Below are 17,402 nucleotides of genomic sequence, written 5' to 3'. Positions count from 1 at the left end.
TCAGCCAATTATTCATTACCTGTGTTTTCCTAGCCCTCTCCGTGTCCTTCACCTCCCCAGAAGGAATAGAACAAAACACAACTTGCACTCCCCCTCCTTGAACTATTCACCCTAAACCCCTGAAATCCCTCTTCATCGTTCGCAGGCTTCTCTGAACGATTTCATCACTGCCCTCCTGAACTATGAGCAATGGGTAGTAATCGGTGTTTGGAGTAACTTTGGAGTATCCTGTCTTGTCTTCCCCCCCCCCCCCCCGTCTGAGTAGGAGTTCCTCTGCTTTCTGAACGACCTGACATCCATTGTTTCATCTTGGATACAGGGGCAACTGACACCGGCACAGTTTGTTTCCTTGGACCAGCCTTGGAGACTGCCACATGGGTTGGAGTGGCCGCAGGGCCTGTCACAGGGGTTGGAATGGCTGCAGGGCCCGTCACAGCGGTTGCAACGGCCGCAGGGCCCATTGCAGGGGTTGGAGTGGCTGCAGGGCCTGTCACAGGGAACGCAGTGGCCACAGGGCCCATCAAAGCGGTTGCAACGGCCGCAGAGCCCATTGCAGGGGTTGGAGCCAGCCCTGCCCACCCCAGCGCAGACCCTCGCTCACCAGGCTGCAGCGGCTCCACCTCGCACACCTCGATGGGCTCCATTAGAGAGCTGCTCTCCTGGGAGCTCTCATCCTCTTCCCAGGCCACCCTGGGGCGGCTTGGGGGTCTCTGCTCCATTGAGTGATGAGGGGTGAGGGTCAGGAGGGGGCAGGCTCGGGACTGCCACGGGCAGTGGGGAAAGACGTGGGCTGCACTCGGGGGCTCCTCGCCAGTCCCACTCGCTCCTGCCCTGTCCCCTCGCTGTCCTGACGGACACTCTGTCCCCTCTGGCCCTCTGTCCCCTCTCCATGAAGCCTGGCTTCTGGAGCATGAACTGCCCTGCAGGGGTCTGCAGTGGGGTGGAGATATTGCCAGTGGGAGGCCAGGAGAACAGAGTTTCGGGGCTGGGCTCCTGTGCAGGACGGGCAGGTCCCAGGAGAACTCTGCCCCATTCACACCTGGCAAGGAAAGCACGGGGCACCAGGAAAGCAGGGCGATGGCAGCTCCAGATGCTGCCAGTGCGGTGCACAAGGACAGGGCTCAAATTCTGCCACTGCTTTGCTGCAAGGAGAGCTCTGGGGGCAGAGGAGGCCCAGAAGTGCTGGGGGGAAGCTGTGCTGTGACACAGGAAGGACCTGTGGAGGGCAAGGGACGTTGACAGCAGCCAGGGGACACTGGGGCCCTAGAAGAGCTTGGTGGGCAGCCCCTGGCTCCCCTGAGCGTGCTGGGCACACTCCCGGCAGGCACTATGGTCTCTGTGCACGGCACAGGGGGCACTCTCCACTATTATATGTCACCTCCCTCTAGGGTGAGGAACAGCCCCTTGTGAAGCCCACGCTGTGCGAATTGCAGACCTGAAAGATAATGTTCACCCTGTCCCAGAGGCTGGAGGCAGGAGCGCTGATCAGCAATGTTCTCAGCATGATGTCCAGATTGTTCAGGGTCTGGAAGAAGAACAAGAGGTTGTGACAGGCTTTCAGCAGTTCCTCACGCTGCTAAGAAACTGTGCTGAACTTCTCCTTGCTGCCAAGAAAGGACAGCTGCAGCTCCATGCACTGCCCAGGGGACGCCACAGGGCAGAAAAGCTGCTGTGTGCAGACCAGGCCTCAAGCACTGGCTGCTGCCAGGCGGATGACAAGGGTGAGAGGGAAGGAATGGGGTAAAGCAAGGCTGAGACCCTGCTCTGCAAGGATCTTCAGTCATCTCTAAACACAGGGAAACTGCACGGAGCCAGAGGGATGGGGGCTCCTGTGGCTCACCCAGCACATACCATATTGTAGAGGTGAATGTCCAGTTCCTCTTCCGGAGGAAGGAAGAAGACACTGCTGGAACACGCAGCTACAAGAGACATCATTTTGTCCTCCAACACCATCTCCACCACGCTGGAAAGAGAGACAATGGTGCTGGGATCAGTGCCCCGATGACAAAGGGAAATGGACACGCACCTCCCGTGGGCAAGATTCCCTGTAAGGGATGGGGAGTCCTGCTGGGAGGAGCATCTTCCTCCGCGAGGCTGGCCTGGGCCAGAGGACAGTCCTGACACCTCCCAGCAGAGAGCTTCAGTGCTCCCTACACCTTCTGGGCAAGCCCCGAGCAGGGCAGAGCAGAGGCCCTGCCTGGATGGTGGATGCCTCCTTTCCAGATCTGCCAGGCCCATGCTCTGGGGAAGTGCCAGATCAGCCAGGGACAGGGTCCGTACCTTAAGGCATAGATAGCAAGCATGGCTTGCTGCCGCACCGCTGTGCACAGCTTGTCCCTGGGCTCCTCGTCCAGCAGCACCTGGAGAGCACAAATTGGATGGGACCTGGCAGCCACAGGCACACAGCGCCAGCAGAGCCAGCACTGTCGGCAGGGTTGGCAGAGTCCCGGTATCCCCCGCCAAGAGTGCCCCCCTGCACCTCGCAATGCTGAGGTCCCAGCAGCACCCGAGATCCCACTGGGGGAAGCTTGGTGTCCATGTATGTTTGCTCCCAATCACCCCTGCCCAATGCCCAGGGAGCCTCGCTCCCTTCCCCAGCCCGCCAGACGTCCCCTCACCTGGATGTTCTCCGCCAGCTTATTTCTGCTGCAGAAGATGTCCAGGCCCTCTAACAAGCCCTTCTCTTGGGCGGTTGTGCACACAGTGACGATGTTCCTCAGGAACTTCATCTTCTGCACCTCATCCTGGCAGCCACAGAGATACCAAGAGGGAGCGTGAGGGGGGGAGCCACAGCCAGCAGGACCGCAGCATTGCGGGGTGCGGAGCTGTGCGGGACGCCTGGAGGGCAGCAGCTCTGCCCAGCCAGCAGCCCTCCAGCAGCCTGGCAGCAGAGCCGGGGCACGGCCAGGACATGCAGGCACAGCCGCCATGGAAAGGGCTGCTCTTACCCTTTCCGGGTTTCTGACGTAGGCCTCGATGAAGTCCACAGCTTCCTCTTCCTCTTCATACACAGGTAGCCAGATAGCGTCTAAGACAGAAGGAGAGCGAGCATTGCTGTAGAGAGGGGCTTAAGGATGAAGCAAGGGAAGGGGGCCCTGGCTTCAAGCAGGGGGCGCGGCTGGCCCCAGCCCTGCCCACCCCAGCGCAGACCCTCGCTCACCAGGCTGCAGCGGCTCCACCTCGCACACCTCGATGGGCTCCACTAGAGAGCTGCTCTCCTGGGAGCTCTCATCCTCTTCCCAGGCCACCCTGGGGCGGCTTGGGGGTCTCTGCTCCATTGAGTGATGAGGGGTGAGGGTCAGGAGGGGGCAGGCTCGGGACTGCCACGGGCAGTGGGGAAAGACGTGGGCTGCACTCGGGGGCTCCTCGCCAGTCCCACTCGCTCCTGCCCTGTCCCCTCGCTGTCCTGACGGACACTGCCAGCACCGGCAAGGTGTCACCAGTGTGGGCCACAAAGGATCCGTCCATGACCTCATGTCCCCGGCTGGGTGAGGCTGGTTCGGGGCCCTCCCTTGTGCTCAGCTCCTCTCAAACCCCTGAAATCCCTCTTCATCGTTCGCAGGCTTCTCTGAACGATTTCATCACTGCCCTCCTGAACTATGAGCAATGGGTAGTAATCAGTGGGGTCAACCAGCTCCAGGAGTTTTCTAGTTATGTCCTTGAGCCGGGCCCCAGCTAGGCAGCACACTTTCCCTACGGCTCGGATCTGGTCTGCAAATGGGGCCCTCCGTTCCTCTGAGAAGGGAGTCGCCTGCCACAACCGCCCTTCTTTCTTTCCTGGCAGAGGCAGTCTGAATGCGTGGAGTCGACTGCCTCGTCCTTGGTAAGCTCTTTGGGGAACCTTCCTGCACCTCCCCACTTACCTCCACTTTCAATGTTCAATGCTACAAACCCATTGCTTGGGGGGACCTGGGGACGTGAGCGAAGTAGAGGGGGGGTCGCCCACCATGCTGAGCAGGGGCCCTCTCCCAACCCTCCCCATCCCTCAGGTTCCCCTCCTCTGCCCGACAGGGGCAGGGCAGGGCGTCCACCACCAATTGTGGGGTATCTCCCCGGCGCCTTTCCCTCTGGCACACCAGGGAGCTACTCCACCAGTCGACCTTCCGCTCACAGTCCCTGATGGCCCTCAGTCTCTCAACCTCCTCGATCAGCTCTGCCACCACGCTGACCAGATCTCCCACCTGCTTGCACCTCACGCAGGTGCAATACCTGCCTCCCTCCCCTGGCAGCCGCAGGCTCTGGCACTCCCTGCAGCCAGAGACCTGTACGGCCACGGTTCTGGACAGGCCCTCCCTTTGGGGCACCACAGCCTTTTTGGAGCAAGCTCTCTGCCTGGTGGAGACCATGGTAAGAACTGCGGTCACAGGGACTGCCCGTGTATAGGACGGACTCGAAAGGGAGGAGGGACAGCATCCCTGTGCCCTGCTGCACGGGCTCCCACACCCGACACTGCGGCACGCTGCGGGTGGTGCGCATGCGCTGGTCGCCCCTCCCTGCTCGCAGTGGGCAGCGACCTAAGGACAAGACATATGGCTCTCCACAATATCTCCAGCTTGGAGCAGTCAAGACATTTCCTGTGCAGCAGGGATCACGGGCAGCCCACAAATCCGTGGCAGACAACAGGTGCCTGTGTGTGCCCTGGGACGGCTCAGGAGGCTTGGGCAGGCTGGGCCCAAGCTTCTCTCCTCCTCCCCTTGGAGTGTTAAGGTGCAGCAGGGCAGCCAGGGGAGGTTGCTGCAAGGGCACAGTGGCCCAGTACATGCTGCGCTGCCATGGGCTGCTGGAAAGCGTGGGCATCAGGCAGCTCTTGGGGCAATCCTCATTCCTCCAGAGGCTGCTTTTACCCTCTGTTTCCTGAAATAAAAGACTTCCACACGGGTGAAGAAACTCAGCCACTTGGAGGGCAAAGCGTAATGAAGGGCTGAACTTCTCAAACAATCCTGCAGCCAGGCTGTGCTGACAGATAGCCCACAGTGGCAGAGGCCAGGAACGGCACTCAGGCTGCTGCCCATGTAAAGGACACAACGAGACTGGATTTGCTGTTCCAGCTTTAATCAAACAGAGCCGTATGCCCTGGCTATGCAGGGCCAGCAGAAAAGTTCTGCAAGCTGAACCCATAGAGGTATTGGCCTCTTAATTCGACTTCTCAGGCATAGGATGGTCTGAGCTGCCAGAACACAGAGTGATGAATCGACATCCTTCGTGACAAGTTGGAGGGCTGCAACAGAAAGAAACAGAGCAGAGATGAAACCCACCGACCTTCAGAGACCCCCCCGGCATGCCTCCAGACCATGCCAGCCCCACCTGTCTCCTTCCCTGGCCACGGGGAGCAAGTGGGATAAAGGGATCAGCTGGAAGCTGCTGCTCAGGAGCATCCCACATGTCCCCCCACATCCCTCTGCCACTGCAGCATTTCCCTGGAGCAGGGCAAGGCATGGCTGCACACTGCGTGGGCTCTGCCCCCTCTCCACTGGGCGCAGCACCCCCAGCACCGCCCGCACTCACCTTGGATGAGCTCATTCAGCTTCTCCTCACTCTGGATGCCAGCATGGTAGACAGCAAGCCCTAGGCACAGTGTTACGGTCAGAGCCTGCTTCCCAGCACAGCCCCATGTCCAGCCAGCCTGGCTGCGTTCCCTCCAGCTCCCCGCCAAGGACGGAGCCTAAGGGGGGGCTTGAGCAAGGCACACACCAGGCCCACCTGCACGGGCAGGGGGCTGAGGGAGGCACAGGGCTCCTGGGGCTACAATCAGGGGCTTCAGGGCCCACAGGGCTGCGCCTTGCTGCCAGGGCAGGGCCCAGACAGGGAAGCGGGGCCTGGACTCACCGATGAATTTGACAGCCTCCTGTCGCAAGTTGGCCTGAGCATCCTCCAGGTATGGCAGGCTCTGCTGCAGGTATTCGTCCACCCTTCTGCTCTTCTGCTTGAGCTGGAGAAAACACAAGGGCGCGGGGCTCACATACCCTCCCCAGCCAGCCGGACCAGTCCCTCCTGCCAGCACCCCCCTCCCCCTTTCCCCCAGGCCATCCCCAGCTCCCAGCCAGGAGCTCTGTGGGGCCGAGGTTTGGAGAGAGTTAGGAGACCCTTCTGTCCCGCTGCCAAGGCCCAGATGGGCTAGGCTCTCCTCCCGCATCCTGGGGGTGGGGAAGGCAGGGGGGCCTGCAGAAGAGCCCTTGGGGCTCTGTGCTGGAGGGAAGGGAGCCACAGGGCAGCAGCAGGCGGTGGACTCTGGGCTGGAGCAGCGCAGGCCACGCACAGCTGCACAGCCCACAGCCTGGGCACATCGGGCAGGCTTGTCCATTTGGGGCCTGGGGCTGGGCGGTTCTCCTTACCAAGTACTCCCTAATCCTAGTGATGTCTTCGTTCTGAGCCAGGTGCTCAAGCTGTTTCCACTTCAGGAACATTGTACAAGCAAGTAGGACTACTGCTGACGCCTGTGGAGAAGCAGAGGCAGGGAGGTGGCACCACAGACACACATTCCAGGCATCTTTAATTGCCTGTTGCCTTGGCCCCTGATGCCCAGACCACCCCTGCGGTGTCAGATTGCCCACTGCCCACATCAATGTTCACATCCAAAATCTGTACCTTGGCCACGCTCTCAGTCTCATCACTCATCCGGAACAACAGTGGAATAAGGGCCCTGCGCACGGTCTTCTTCATTTCTCCTTTTTTCCACCACACCACACACTCCATCAAGTCTTTGAAGAGAAGAATGGAGCGCTCTTGCACCTCACTGGACTCCTGTTAGGAAGGACAAAAGGAGGATTTCAGCAACTGCCAGCCTCCCCCTGCCCATGGGGAGCAAGGGCCGTAGGGTGGCTGATGTGAAGGGTGAAGCCTTGTATTGCGAACAAAGGAGCTGGAGGCCCACATGAGGCAAAGCAACAGGTTTCCTGCACGGGGTGCCTGTGCCTCAGAGTGCAGTCCCAGCCGACCCACTTTTACTACCAGCCGCACAAGCCATGTCAAAGCAGAGCTCTCCTGGGAATGGGCTGAAGAGGAGACGTAGCTGGCCCTGGATAATGCCTCTGGGGCATGCTCAGACTGCTCAGCCTCCATCTTCCTGCCCCCAGAACAGAAGCCTTTGGCTGCCCAGAGCTCTCAACTCGACGGGGAGAAGCCCTGTTGGACTGCAGAGCCCAGAAGACAGCCCACAGGAGCCCAGAGGAGCAGAGATAGGAGAAGGCCCTGCCCGAGTGCTGCCCACAGGCCTGGGCTGAAGGGCAACGCCATTGCGGAGTGCCCGTCTGCAGGGCTCAGTCACCCACAGCAGCCTTACGTTGTTAAAAAGAGGCAGGAGTCTCTCAGCCAGTGCCAGAGCGATGGGGCTGGCCTCTGTCTTCTCCAGGTAACCGATCACATTTTCGAAGACAGTCAGGGCCTTCTCAGTGATGTGCCTGTTGTCATACAGCAGTGTATTCATCACGTCCGGCAGCAGGACCAACAATTTTCTTCCCTGTACAGAACGACACCATTTGCTTTTAGTCAAGAGGTGAATGGCCACCCTGGCCAAAATACTCTGATTACGCAGCACCAGACTCCTGCCCTGTTTCCTGCTAGCACTGATGGTGTTGTGGGGACAGCAGGGCACAGGGAAGGGTCTTCAGGAGAGCAAAGATGCTGTATCCCCTGCTGAGTCACCCTCTTTGCCACCTGCTCCCAGGGAACCCATCGGGAAAGCTTCTGGAAAGCTCCACAGGCAGCCACAACCCCACCCCACCACAACCCGCCACACCACGACCCACCCCACCTCCTGCCTCCCAGCCAAGCCAAGCCATGGCGGTGCCTCCTGCCCCAGCACCAGGCTGCCAACAGGGCTTCACTTGGCAATGTCCCACTCACCATCTTAGGTCTCTCTGACAACATGGTGAGGGCTCTGAGCGCCAGAGAGAGCATCGGCAGGCTTTGAAGCCTCAGACACACCTGGAGCCTTTCTGGGTCACATAATTCCACTAGTGCCTGATCCTTGGGGCGCATCATCTGAAACGAACACAGCCGTGAGAGATGGGCAGAGCCTGCAGCATACCCCGCACCCTGCAGCTCCTGGCTCCGTGACCAGCGTGAGCTGGCACAAAGCAGGCACTGGAAGCAGGTGGCTACAGGTGCCACTAGTCCCTGGCCTCACAGCTTGCTCAGCCCGTGCAGAGGCCATGGCTCTGCCCCAGCCCCAGCCATTGTCCTGACTCTGCCCCAGCCATTGCCAGGAGCCGGGGTAAAGAGAGCACTGCCAGGAAAGGGGCAGGCTTCATGTCTGAGCACACGGACCCCGCATGGCTGGTGGAGGGGGGCTGGTGCTGGCCCTAAGGGACAGTGTCCTTGTGTCCTGGAAGAGGTGACAGTTTGGGGAAGATGGGATGTGGAGAGGACTGTGCCTGTTTTCCTGGAGGAGCACGCATAGCCCCAAAGGGGAACAAGGTGTGTTGTCTGGTTACTCACAGCCAAGTGAACGGTGCTTAAGTCCACGGTGTTGACTTCAAAGAAGCTGCACACCCGTTTGTCCCGGAGAACATTCTGTAGCTCTTGCAAGATCTCCTCTGAATTCATTGGCAGGGAAAGCGTCGCCTTCCAGATGTCCAGAGTAGTGCTGCAAGCCCAGAACACGCTGTTGGCAGGGCTGCCCTGGTCACAGCGCCGTGACCCAGACCAACCCCGCAGGCCCCAGGCTGTCCTGCAGCCCTGGACCTCCCCACCATGTGCTTAGGGAGCCCTGGGGGACCAGGCTGGGCAAGCAGAAGGGGCAGGAGGGAGCGTGACGGGCTCTCTGGGCTGCCTTGGTCCGGTCTGGATGCTGAGGCCCTGGCTGCCCCAACAGGGCTGGCGAGCACCGTGCGATGGAGGGGCCCACATCTCAGGGATGTCGTGCAGCTTTCCTTGGCTCTGGCAGCCAGAGAGTCTCTGGAACCCTCTCCCAGTATGGAACAAGCCCCCAGGACTCTCGGAGCTGGTACCTGTCAAGTGTTGGAAGGTCTGTCAAGATGCTTATGAGCAGTTCCCTAGGAAACTCGTTGGCCAGTATGCAAAGTACTGAGAAGAGTTTCAGGTGTTCTGCAGTTGTGCAATTGCTCAGGCTTTCATGGATGAACCTCAGGATATTTGGCACCTGGAGGAGACACAGGAGAGAATGTAGCTGCCACTTACCCAGGGGCCACTGAAACTGCTGCCCAAGAGCTGGGAATGCGGGGCAGGATACGAGCGAGGGATGAAAGGGCTCGAGGGCAGGGCAATCCAGCCACAGGCTACTTACATCCATCAGCCAGGAGGCAGGGTCTTGAATGGCTATGTCTAGAATGAATTCGGCATAACCATACTCATCATCATACATGCTGTAGTTTCTCATCATCTCAAGAGTCCTGAGGACGATGGCTGTCCTCTGAGAAGGCTGGATGTATTTTCCAAATGGCTACAGAAGGAAGGAAGGAAGGAAGAAAGGAAGAAAGGAAGGAAGGAAGGAAGACATGACACATTGAGTCAGGGGAAAGGAGGAGCAAAGACCCTCCCTTCCCTTCAGGGCAGAGCCGTGCTGATGGCCCCCACCTGTGCTGGGCCCAGGTTTGCCTCGCAGGAATCTGTGAGAAGGGAAAGGGAGATGGCCTGGCTGGTGGGTGCCTGGCTCCTTACCTCTTCACAGAAACAGCTGTGCAGGAAACCAACCAGCTTCCAGATCCTTTCCGTGGCGTTTGCCTGCACAACTATGCTCGAAGAGGTGGTGAAATACAGCAGCATCTGCGGGAAGAAAAGCTGCTGGTCTGCTCTGGGAGCTGACAACTGCTCCAGCAGAACTGCCTGGACTCGCACTGTCCACCATGGAATTCCTCAGAGCTGGAGCAAAGCCCCATTCACACTTGGCAAGGAAAGCACGGGGCACCAGGAAAGCAGGGCGATGGCAGCTCCAGGTGCTGCCAGTGCGGTGCACAAGGACAGGGCTCAAATTCTGCCACTGCTTTGCTGCAAGGAGAGCTCTGGGGGCAGAGGAGGCCCAGAAGTGCTGGGGGGAAGCTGTGCTGTGACACAGGAAGGACCTGTGGAGGGCAAGGGACGTTGACAGCAGCCAGGGGACACTGGGGCCCTAGAAGAGCTTGGTGGGCAGCCCCTGGCTCCCCTGAGCGTGCTGGGCACACTCCCGGCAGGCACTATGGTCTCTGTGCACGGCACAGGGGGCACTCTCTGCTATAACATGTCACCTCCCTCTAGGGTGAGGAACAGCCACTGTAAGGCTGATGCTGTGCAAATTGCAGACCTCCAAGATACTCTGAAACTTTTCCCAGACGCTGGAGCCAAGAGAGCTGATCAGCAATGATTTCAGCATGATGTCCAGATTTTCCAGGATCTGCAAGAAGGACAAAGTGTTGTGGCAAGGGTGAGAGGGAAGGGGTGGAGGGAAGCAGTCCAAGACCTGCCTCATCAGGGATCTTCAGTTGTTTCTAAGCAGGAGGAAACTGCGCGCAGTGCAGGGGATGGGGGCTCTTGTGGCTCAGCAGCACATACCATCACCGTGATCTGAGTGTCCAGATCCTCATTTCTCAGAAGAAAGAAGACTCTGCTAATGCATGCAGCAACGAGAGACAACATTTCACCCTCCAGTGCCGTCTCCACATTGCTGCAGAGAGAGAGACATTGTTGGTGGGAACGGTGCCTCGATGACAACGGGAGATAGACACAGTCCTCCAGTGGAAGCGTGGCCATGGGGGTTGACAAGCCCCATGGTTGGTGATAACATTGGACTCTTAACAATGAGGCCATGAGGAATGTAAAGAGGTTAGAAGGAACAAAGAAGGGAGACGCCTTGCTGGCTCGGACTGCCTGTTCTCCAGCCATTAAGACAAAGTTGTTGATCAATGAATAATTATTAGAAAAGTACTGCTGTAGAGCGAACGGTATAAGAAGGGAGCCTGGCCTCACTAAGGGAGTGGAAGTTATGCCCTCAGTAAAGAAGTTATTGATCCCTTAAAGAACCCTGGTGTCCGTGTCGTCATTACGCCACATCCTCCCATGGGCAGGACTTCACAGGAGGGATGAGGAGCCCTGCTGGGGGATGCATCCTCTTCCACAAGGCTGGCCTGGGCCAGAGGACAGTCCTGACACCTCCTGCTTTGGGGCAAAGGCTGAGACGAGTCAGGAAGCTGCAAGGCTCCCTCTGCCCTCTGGACAAGTCCCGAGCATGGAAGAGCAAAGGCCTGCCCGGATGGAGGATGTATGCTTGCCAGGGTCAGGGCCACCTGGCTCATGCCCTGGGGTTGTGCTAGCCGAGCCAGGGACGGGGTTGGGCACGTACCTCAAGGCGGCAGTAGCAAGCAAGGCTTCCTGCCACACGTCTGTGCACAGGTAATCCACAGGCTTCTCTTCCAACAGCGCCTGGAGAGCACAAATTGGATGGGACCTGGCAGCCACAGGCACACAGCACCAGCAGAGCCAGCACTGTCGGCAGGGTTGGCAGAGTCCCGGTATCCCCCGCCAAGAGTGCCCCCCTGCACCTCGCAATGCTGAGGTCCCAGCAGCACCCGAGATCCCACTGGGGGAAGCTTGGTGTCCATGTATGTTTGCTCCCAATCACCCCTGCCCAATGCCCAGGGAGCCTCGCTCCCTTCCCCAGCCCGCCAGACGTCCCCTCACCTGGATGTTCTCCGCCAGCTTATTTCTGCAGCAGAAGATGTCCAGGCCCTCTAACAAGCCCTTCTCTTGGGCAGTTGTGCACACAGTGACGACGTTGCTCAGGAACTTCATCTTCTGCACCTCATCCTGGCAGCCACAGAGATACCAAGAGGGAGCGTGAGGGGGGGAGCCACAGCCAGCAGGACCGCAGCATTGCGGGGTGCGGAGCTGTGCGGGACGCCTGGAGGGCAGCAGCTCTGCCCAGCCAGCAGCCCTCCAGCAGCCTGGCAGCAGAGCCGGGGCACGGCCAGGACATGCAGGCACAGCCGCCATGGAAAGGGCTGCTCTTACCCTTTCCAGGTTTCTGACGTAGGCCTCGATGAAGTCCACAGCTTCCTCTTCCTCTTCATACACAGGTAGCCAGATAGCGTCTAAGACAGAAGGAGAGCGAGCATTGCTGTAGAGAGGGGCTTAAGGATGAAGCAAGGGAAGGGGGCCCTGGCTTCAAGCAGGGGGCGCGGCTGGCCCCAGCCCTGCCCACCCCAGCGCAGACCCTCGCTCACCAGGCTGCAGCGGCTCCACCTCGCACACCTCGATGGGCTCCACTAGAGAGCTGCTCTCCTGGGAGCTCTCATCCTCTTCCCAGGCCACCCTGGGGCGGCTTGGGGGTCTCTGCTCCATTGAGTGATGAGGGGTGAGGGTCAGGAGGGGGCAGGCTCGGGACTGCCACGGGCAGTGGGGAAAGACGTGGGCTGCACTCGGGGGCTCCTCGCCAGTCCCACTCGCTCCTGCCCTGTCCCCTCGCTGTCCTGACGGACAGTGCGGGGCCACTGTGCCAGCACCAGCTATTGCCAGGTGACACCGGCCTGTGTCACAAAGGGCCTCTCTGTGACCTCACGCCCCCACTCGGTGGGGCAGCACTGCTGGGGCACAGCAAGAGCAACAACAGTGCAGACAGAATGGCCAGGAAGGGCTCAAGATCACTGCGCAGCCACTGTCACCTGTGGCTTCCTGACTCCTGCATCCACCAGCTCCTGCCTGTTTGCGTAGTTTGCACAGCCATTTCCAGCCAGGTTGTCTTGGTTTCAGCTAGGATAGACTTAATTTTCTGTTTTAGACCAGCCTAAGATCAGCTTGACAGTTGCTGACCACAATGTTGATTTTTTTAATCTCAGGTCTGCTGTGTTTGTTTTCCCAAGTGAGTTATACAGCACTTTACTTACTGTACGTGGTCCCTGTTGTGCTATTTATTGTTTCTGGGGGATGGTTTAAGGTTATCATTTTGCTGTACTGTGTAACACTGGCTTTTGATATGATAAAATTACTGGTCATGAGACTCATTTGGTATTTGTACTCAGCATTGACATCACCTCCGTTGATACCAAGCTGAGAGGACAAACGGTCTCTTCGTTGACACAATAACAGCCATATTCGAAGTACCACAAGAATGTATCACTTAAAATAATAATCAAACTTATTTGTATCATCCCTGGCCGTGTTCCTCATGGAGTAACTCACTTCACAGCAATATTTTGTCTCAACGCCTGCGGGGTACCCTCCTCCCTTACGGGGACTATGCTGCATGCAAGACGTCTCTGCGCGATTTACCAGCTGCCCCGGTAACTAAAGTTTAGCAGCAAGGAAGACTTCTGGCCTTCATCAAAAGACCAACAGAGTACGCTGGACGACCACCCGAGGACTCCAGCGCACATGCAAATAGGGGCGGGAACCTATGTTAATGATTCTTCCGCTACCTAATGAATATGCAAGAGACTTACGGGGGAACTGAAATGAATATGTATATATCCTATCAGTATAAGCACCCTGGTAGTAAGCCTTGGTGCACAAGCTAGGTGGAACGATCCCCCTTGCACCCAGCGCTGCAATAAACATACCTGCTTTATAACTCTCCTTGAGTTGTAAAGTTTCTTTTCCGTGTGTCAGAACACAGTGAGGAAGACTACCGATGACCACCAGAGACCCCCAAAACACCACCAGTGGAAACAAATGTGCATGCGCCAGAGACATTTTCAAATTTTAATGAGTTATAGGAAATAGTATGGATATGTTAACTATTTCTTAGCAAGCTGATGAATATGCATGTTTTTATTGTATATAACCCTCGTAGCTTGAAAAAGTCAGCACGCACACTGGGTGGAGTGATCCCCTGTGCATCTGGCGCCGCAATTACAGAATGCCTGGTTTCTAAAATTCCAAACTGATTACTAGAGAGTTTCTTTGACTGACTTTTACAGTAACACCATACTTACAAAACCATATCTCAGAAACTATTAATAATTACACTTTTACCTTTTCTCCTCAAGGAGCCAATGGGGGGGCTGGGAGGGGGTATAAGGGAGGAATACTTTTCCTCCTTCTTCACTCTGCCTTTCTCCTTCACTTTCCCTTCTACTTGAAGAGCTAGTTACGATGGCTCTTCAAAACTTTGACAATCCTTGGGATGTTCAGACCAGCGTGTTCTTATTCTTATGTCTCCTGAATGCACTTTGTGTTTCGTTTAAAATTAAACAACTGCTTAAGAATGCCATCCAGAGATCTGTCCTGAGGCAGGATAGTTATGAGTGGCAGGGAGTGTGGGAGGATAAGGGCAGGCTTCTAGAGCAGTGCTTTGTACATTTGATTATTCTTATTCTTATCATTTTCTTCTTCACTATCATCATCATCATCATCATCATCATTATTCCTTCCCTTTCTGGCCTACTACACTGTTTTTATTTCAACCCACAAGTTTGGTTTTTTCCTCTTTGTTTCTTTCTTTTCCCGATTCTCTTCCCCATTCCACAGGGTTGGGAGGAGGGTGAGCGAACGGCTGTGTGGTGCTGAGCTTCCTGCCAAGTTAAACCACAACAGTCCTTTCTGGCACCCAATGCGGAGCCTGAAAGGTTGAGTGTGTTATAAGGAATTTCTTACAAGCATTAGATCAGTTTAATAGTTGCCGATCACGAGGTTGACTTTTTCTTTTTTTATGTTGGGTTTGCTGTGTTTGTTTTCAGAATTGTGTTGTATGGCACATTACTTGCTCTATGTGTTCCCTGTTGTGCTGTTTATCATTTTGGGGGGCTGTTGTAAGGTTATCATTTTGCTGTGCTGTGTAACACTGGCTTCTGATACGATACAGTTACTGGTCATGAGACAAATCAGGCCATCACCTCCATACTCCCGGAACCATCTCTCAGAAACTGTTAAGAATTATACGCTTTATCTTATCTCCTCAGGGAGCAAATCTGCTGGGGAGACGAGAGGGGATCCTTTCCTCACTTCTTCACTTTCTTTTCTTGTCCTGCTTGGACTGGCGCAAAGGCCGCTGCATAAACTCTCTCCCGTTTACTTTGTTCAAAGGCTTGCTGTTACTCCGGCCCCAATTTGAAATCATTCTTCTTCTGTGTCACCTGATAGAGCGGGCTTACAATCAGACTGTAACTTGTAACGTCCATTCTCCAAAAAACATCAATGCTTCAGAAAGATTGAGTTTCCTTTTTTCTACTTAGAGGAGACATAGCTGTTACTTTGTTGATCACATCCATTGGGATCCAAATAAGTTCCCGTTGCCATTTAATTCCTAAAAACTGGATTTCCTGTTCTGGTCCCTTGACTTTATTTTGTTCTATGGCAAAGCCAGCTTTCAGAAGGATTTGGGCTACTTTCTTCCCTTTCTCAGAAACTTCTGCTGTGTCACCCCACATGATGATCTCATCGATGTATTGCAGGTGTTCAGGAGACTCCCCCTGTTCCAGTGCGGTCTGGAGCAGTCCCTGGCAAATGAGGGGGCTGCACGTACCCATGCCTCTAGGGTCGAGGCAGATTTTCCATCCCATTTTCTCATGTCCTCTCCATGGTCACGTAGGTAAAACCACAGGACAGCACGTGGTGCGTGTACTCCCTGTATCTCCTTTCCTGAACAGAGGGATGCTTGCTCCTGATAGCTGAGACACTGGTTCACATAGGTGGGGAGGAAGATATATTCTCTTTAAATTGGTCGACCTCCTGGGAAAGTTTCTCCCCAGCCAAGATGCAGGAAGAAGAGAGACTTTCTTTGTACTGCTGGAATTGTCTAGTCAATTCGTCCACCACAGGTTCCTCTCGTTTTCTCTAGGTCATTGCTGCCAATGAGCTGGCATATTATGATGGTGCTCTCTGTAAAAACGTCCGCCACATGGGTCGCGTACACTTGACTTCATCTGGATCTTTGGATAGCTGTTCGTTGTCTAGGTCATCCTAAATCACATCCAGCATGGCTAATACCCTCACGTGCTGGAAACCCTTCTCCACGGTGGTCCTCTTGCCTAGTTGACATGCAAGACCTTTCTTGAAGGGATACCTTTCCTTCATGCCTGACAGGAGTCGCCTCCAGAGGGTGAACATTTGTGCTCCTTTTCCTTTTTTCATTTGTGCTTTGCCAATGCCCCCTTCCCTAGTGAGGGATCCCAGCTGCCTGGCTTCCCTGACCTCTAATTGCAGGCTATTGGCCCTGCTATCTGAGCACCGGAGCAGCCAGGTGACAAGGTACTCACTTGGACGATGACTGAAATCTTTTCGCATATCTCGTAGCTCACAATTGGATAGGCATCAGGTAGTCATTGATGCTCTTATGATGTCTTGCTCTTCATATGCCTGTTCCTCTGATGGCCCAGCCACTTTGGAGTATCCTGTCTTGTCTTCCCCCCCCCCCCCCCCCCCCGTCTGAGTAGGAGTTCCTCTGCTTTCTGAACGACCTGACATCCATTGTTTCATCTTGGATACAGGGGCAACTGACACCGGCACAGTTTGTTTCCTTGGACCAGCCTTGGAGACTGCCACATGGGTTGGAGTGGCCGCAGGGCCTGTCACAGGGGTTGGAATGGCTGCAGGGCCCGTCACAGCGGTTGCAACGGCCGCAGGGCCCATTGCAGGGGTTGGAGTGGCCGCAGGGCCTGTCACAGGGGTTGGAATGGCTGCAGGGCCCGTCACAGCGGTTGCAACGGCCGCAGGGCCCATTGCAGAGGTTGGAGTGGCTGCAGGGCCTGTCACAGGGAACGCAGTGGCCACAGGGCCCATCAAAGCGGTTGCAACGGCCGCAGGGCCCATTGCAGGGGTTGGAGTGGCCGCAGGGTCTGTCACAGGGGTTGCAGTGGCCACAGGGACTGTAACAGGGGTTGGAGTTGCCGCAGGGTCTGTCACAGGGGTTGCAGTGGCCACAGGGACTGTAACAGGGGTTGGAGTTGCCGCAGGGTCTGTCACAGGGGTTGCAGTGGCATTGACTGTGGCCCATTGAGCACAGGCCAAGCCCCAGCACGTTGCAGTGTTTTTTGTCTCTTTGGAAGTGCCAGGGTGATGCCACACATTTTTCAAGCATTCTGCCAGCGTTTTAGGATTTTGCACTTGTTCAGGGGTGAATTTCCTGTTATTCGGGAGGACAGACGTTTCCACAATGAGAGCCCACCCCTCGCCTCTCCTTCCTTTTTCCACCTTTTATTGCTGAGTGTGACATCATATGGCATGGAATATCCCTTTGGTTGGTTTAGGTCAGCTGCCCTGGTGATGTTCCTTCCTCACCTCTTGCCCATCCCCAGCCTGCTGGCTCTTGGGGGATTAGAGGGAGTCCTGATGCAGTGCCAGTATTGCTCAGCAGTAAACACAACACTGGTGTGATACCAACGCTCTTCTACCTACACGTGCAGATCACAGCAGTGTATACTCTCCCCCTCCTTCTTCACTGACCTTGGCGCCTGCAAGGCTGTTTCTCACTCCTCTCACTCTCCCAGCTGCTGTGTAGCAGCATTTTTTTTCTTCCCTTTCTTAAATATGCTCTTGCA

At 56.2% G+C, this 17,402-nt stretch overlaps 2 protein-coding genes across 2 annotated transcripts; both read right to left on the bottom strand.

The window, feature by feature from the left end:
* Window positions 1-1,384: 1,384 nt before the first annotated feature.
* Window positions 1,385-4,346, bottom strand: LOC308187142 (uncharacterized protein; the record flags this gene model as incomplete). Its single annotated transcript, XM_080609296.1, has 6 exons — window positions 1,385-1,525; window positions 1,852-1,963; window positions 2,281-2,360; window positions 2,619-3,028; window positions 3,161-3,320; window positions 4,077-4,346. The coding sequence occupies 6 exons, from the start codon at window positions 4,344-4,346 to the stop codon at window positions 1,385-1,387; spliced, it is 1,173 nt and encodes a 390-aa protein (XP_080465422.1).
* Window positions 4,347-5,044: 698 nt separating this feature from the next.
* Window positions 5,045-12,270, bottom strand: LOC308187141 (uncharacterized protein; the record flags this gene model as incomplete). Its single annotated transcript, XM_080609295.1, has 17 exons — window positions 5,045-5,218; window positions 5,506-5,565; window positions 5,827-5,929; window positions 6,333-6,434; window positions 6,586-6,741; window positions 7,280-7,456; window positions 7,843-7,980; window positions 8,437-8,584; window positions 8,949-9,100; window positions 9,245-9,400; window positions 9,619-9,723; window positions 10,238-10,327; window positions 10,486-10,597; window positions 11,273-11,352; window positions 11,611-11,736; window positions 11,941-12,020; window positions 12,153-12,270. 17 exons carry the CDS (start codon window positions 12,268-12,270, stop codon window positions 5,055-5,057), a joined length of 2,067 nt encoding a protein of 688 aa, XP_080465421.1. The 3' UTR covers window positions 5,045-5,054.
* Window positions 12,271-17,402: the final 5,132 nt, after the last annotated feature.

This window comes from Anser brachyrhynchus (assembly GCF_964034855.1).
Source record: "Anser brachyrhynchus genome assembly, contig: SCAFFOLD_145, whole genome shotgun sequence".
Taxonomy (NCBI): domain Eukaryota; kingdom Metazoa; phylum Chordata; class Aves; order Anseriformes; family Anatidae; genus Anser; species Anser brachyrhynchus.
Note: the sequence above shows the minus strand (reverse complement) of the source record. Positions and strands in the feature narration are given on the sequence as shown.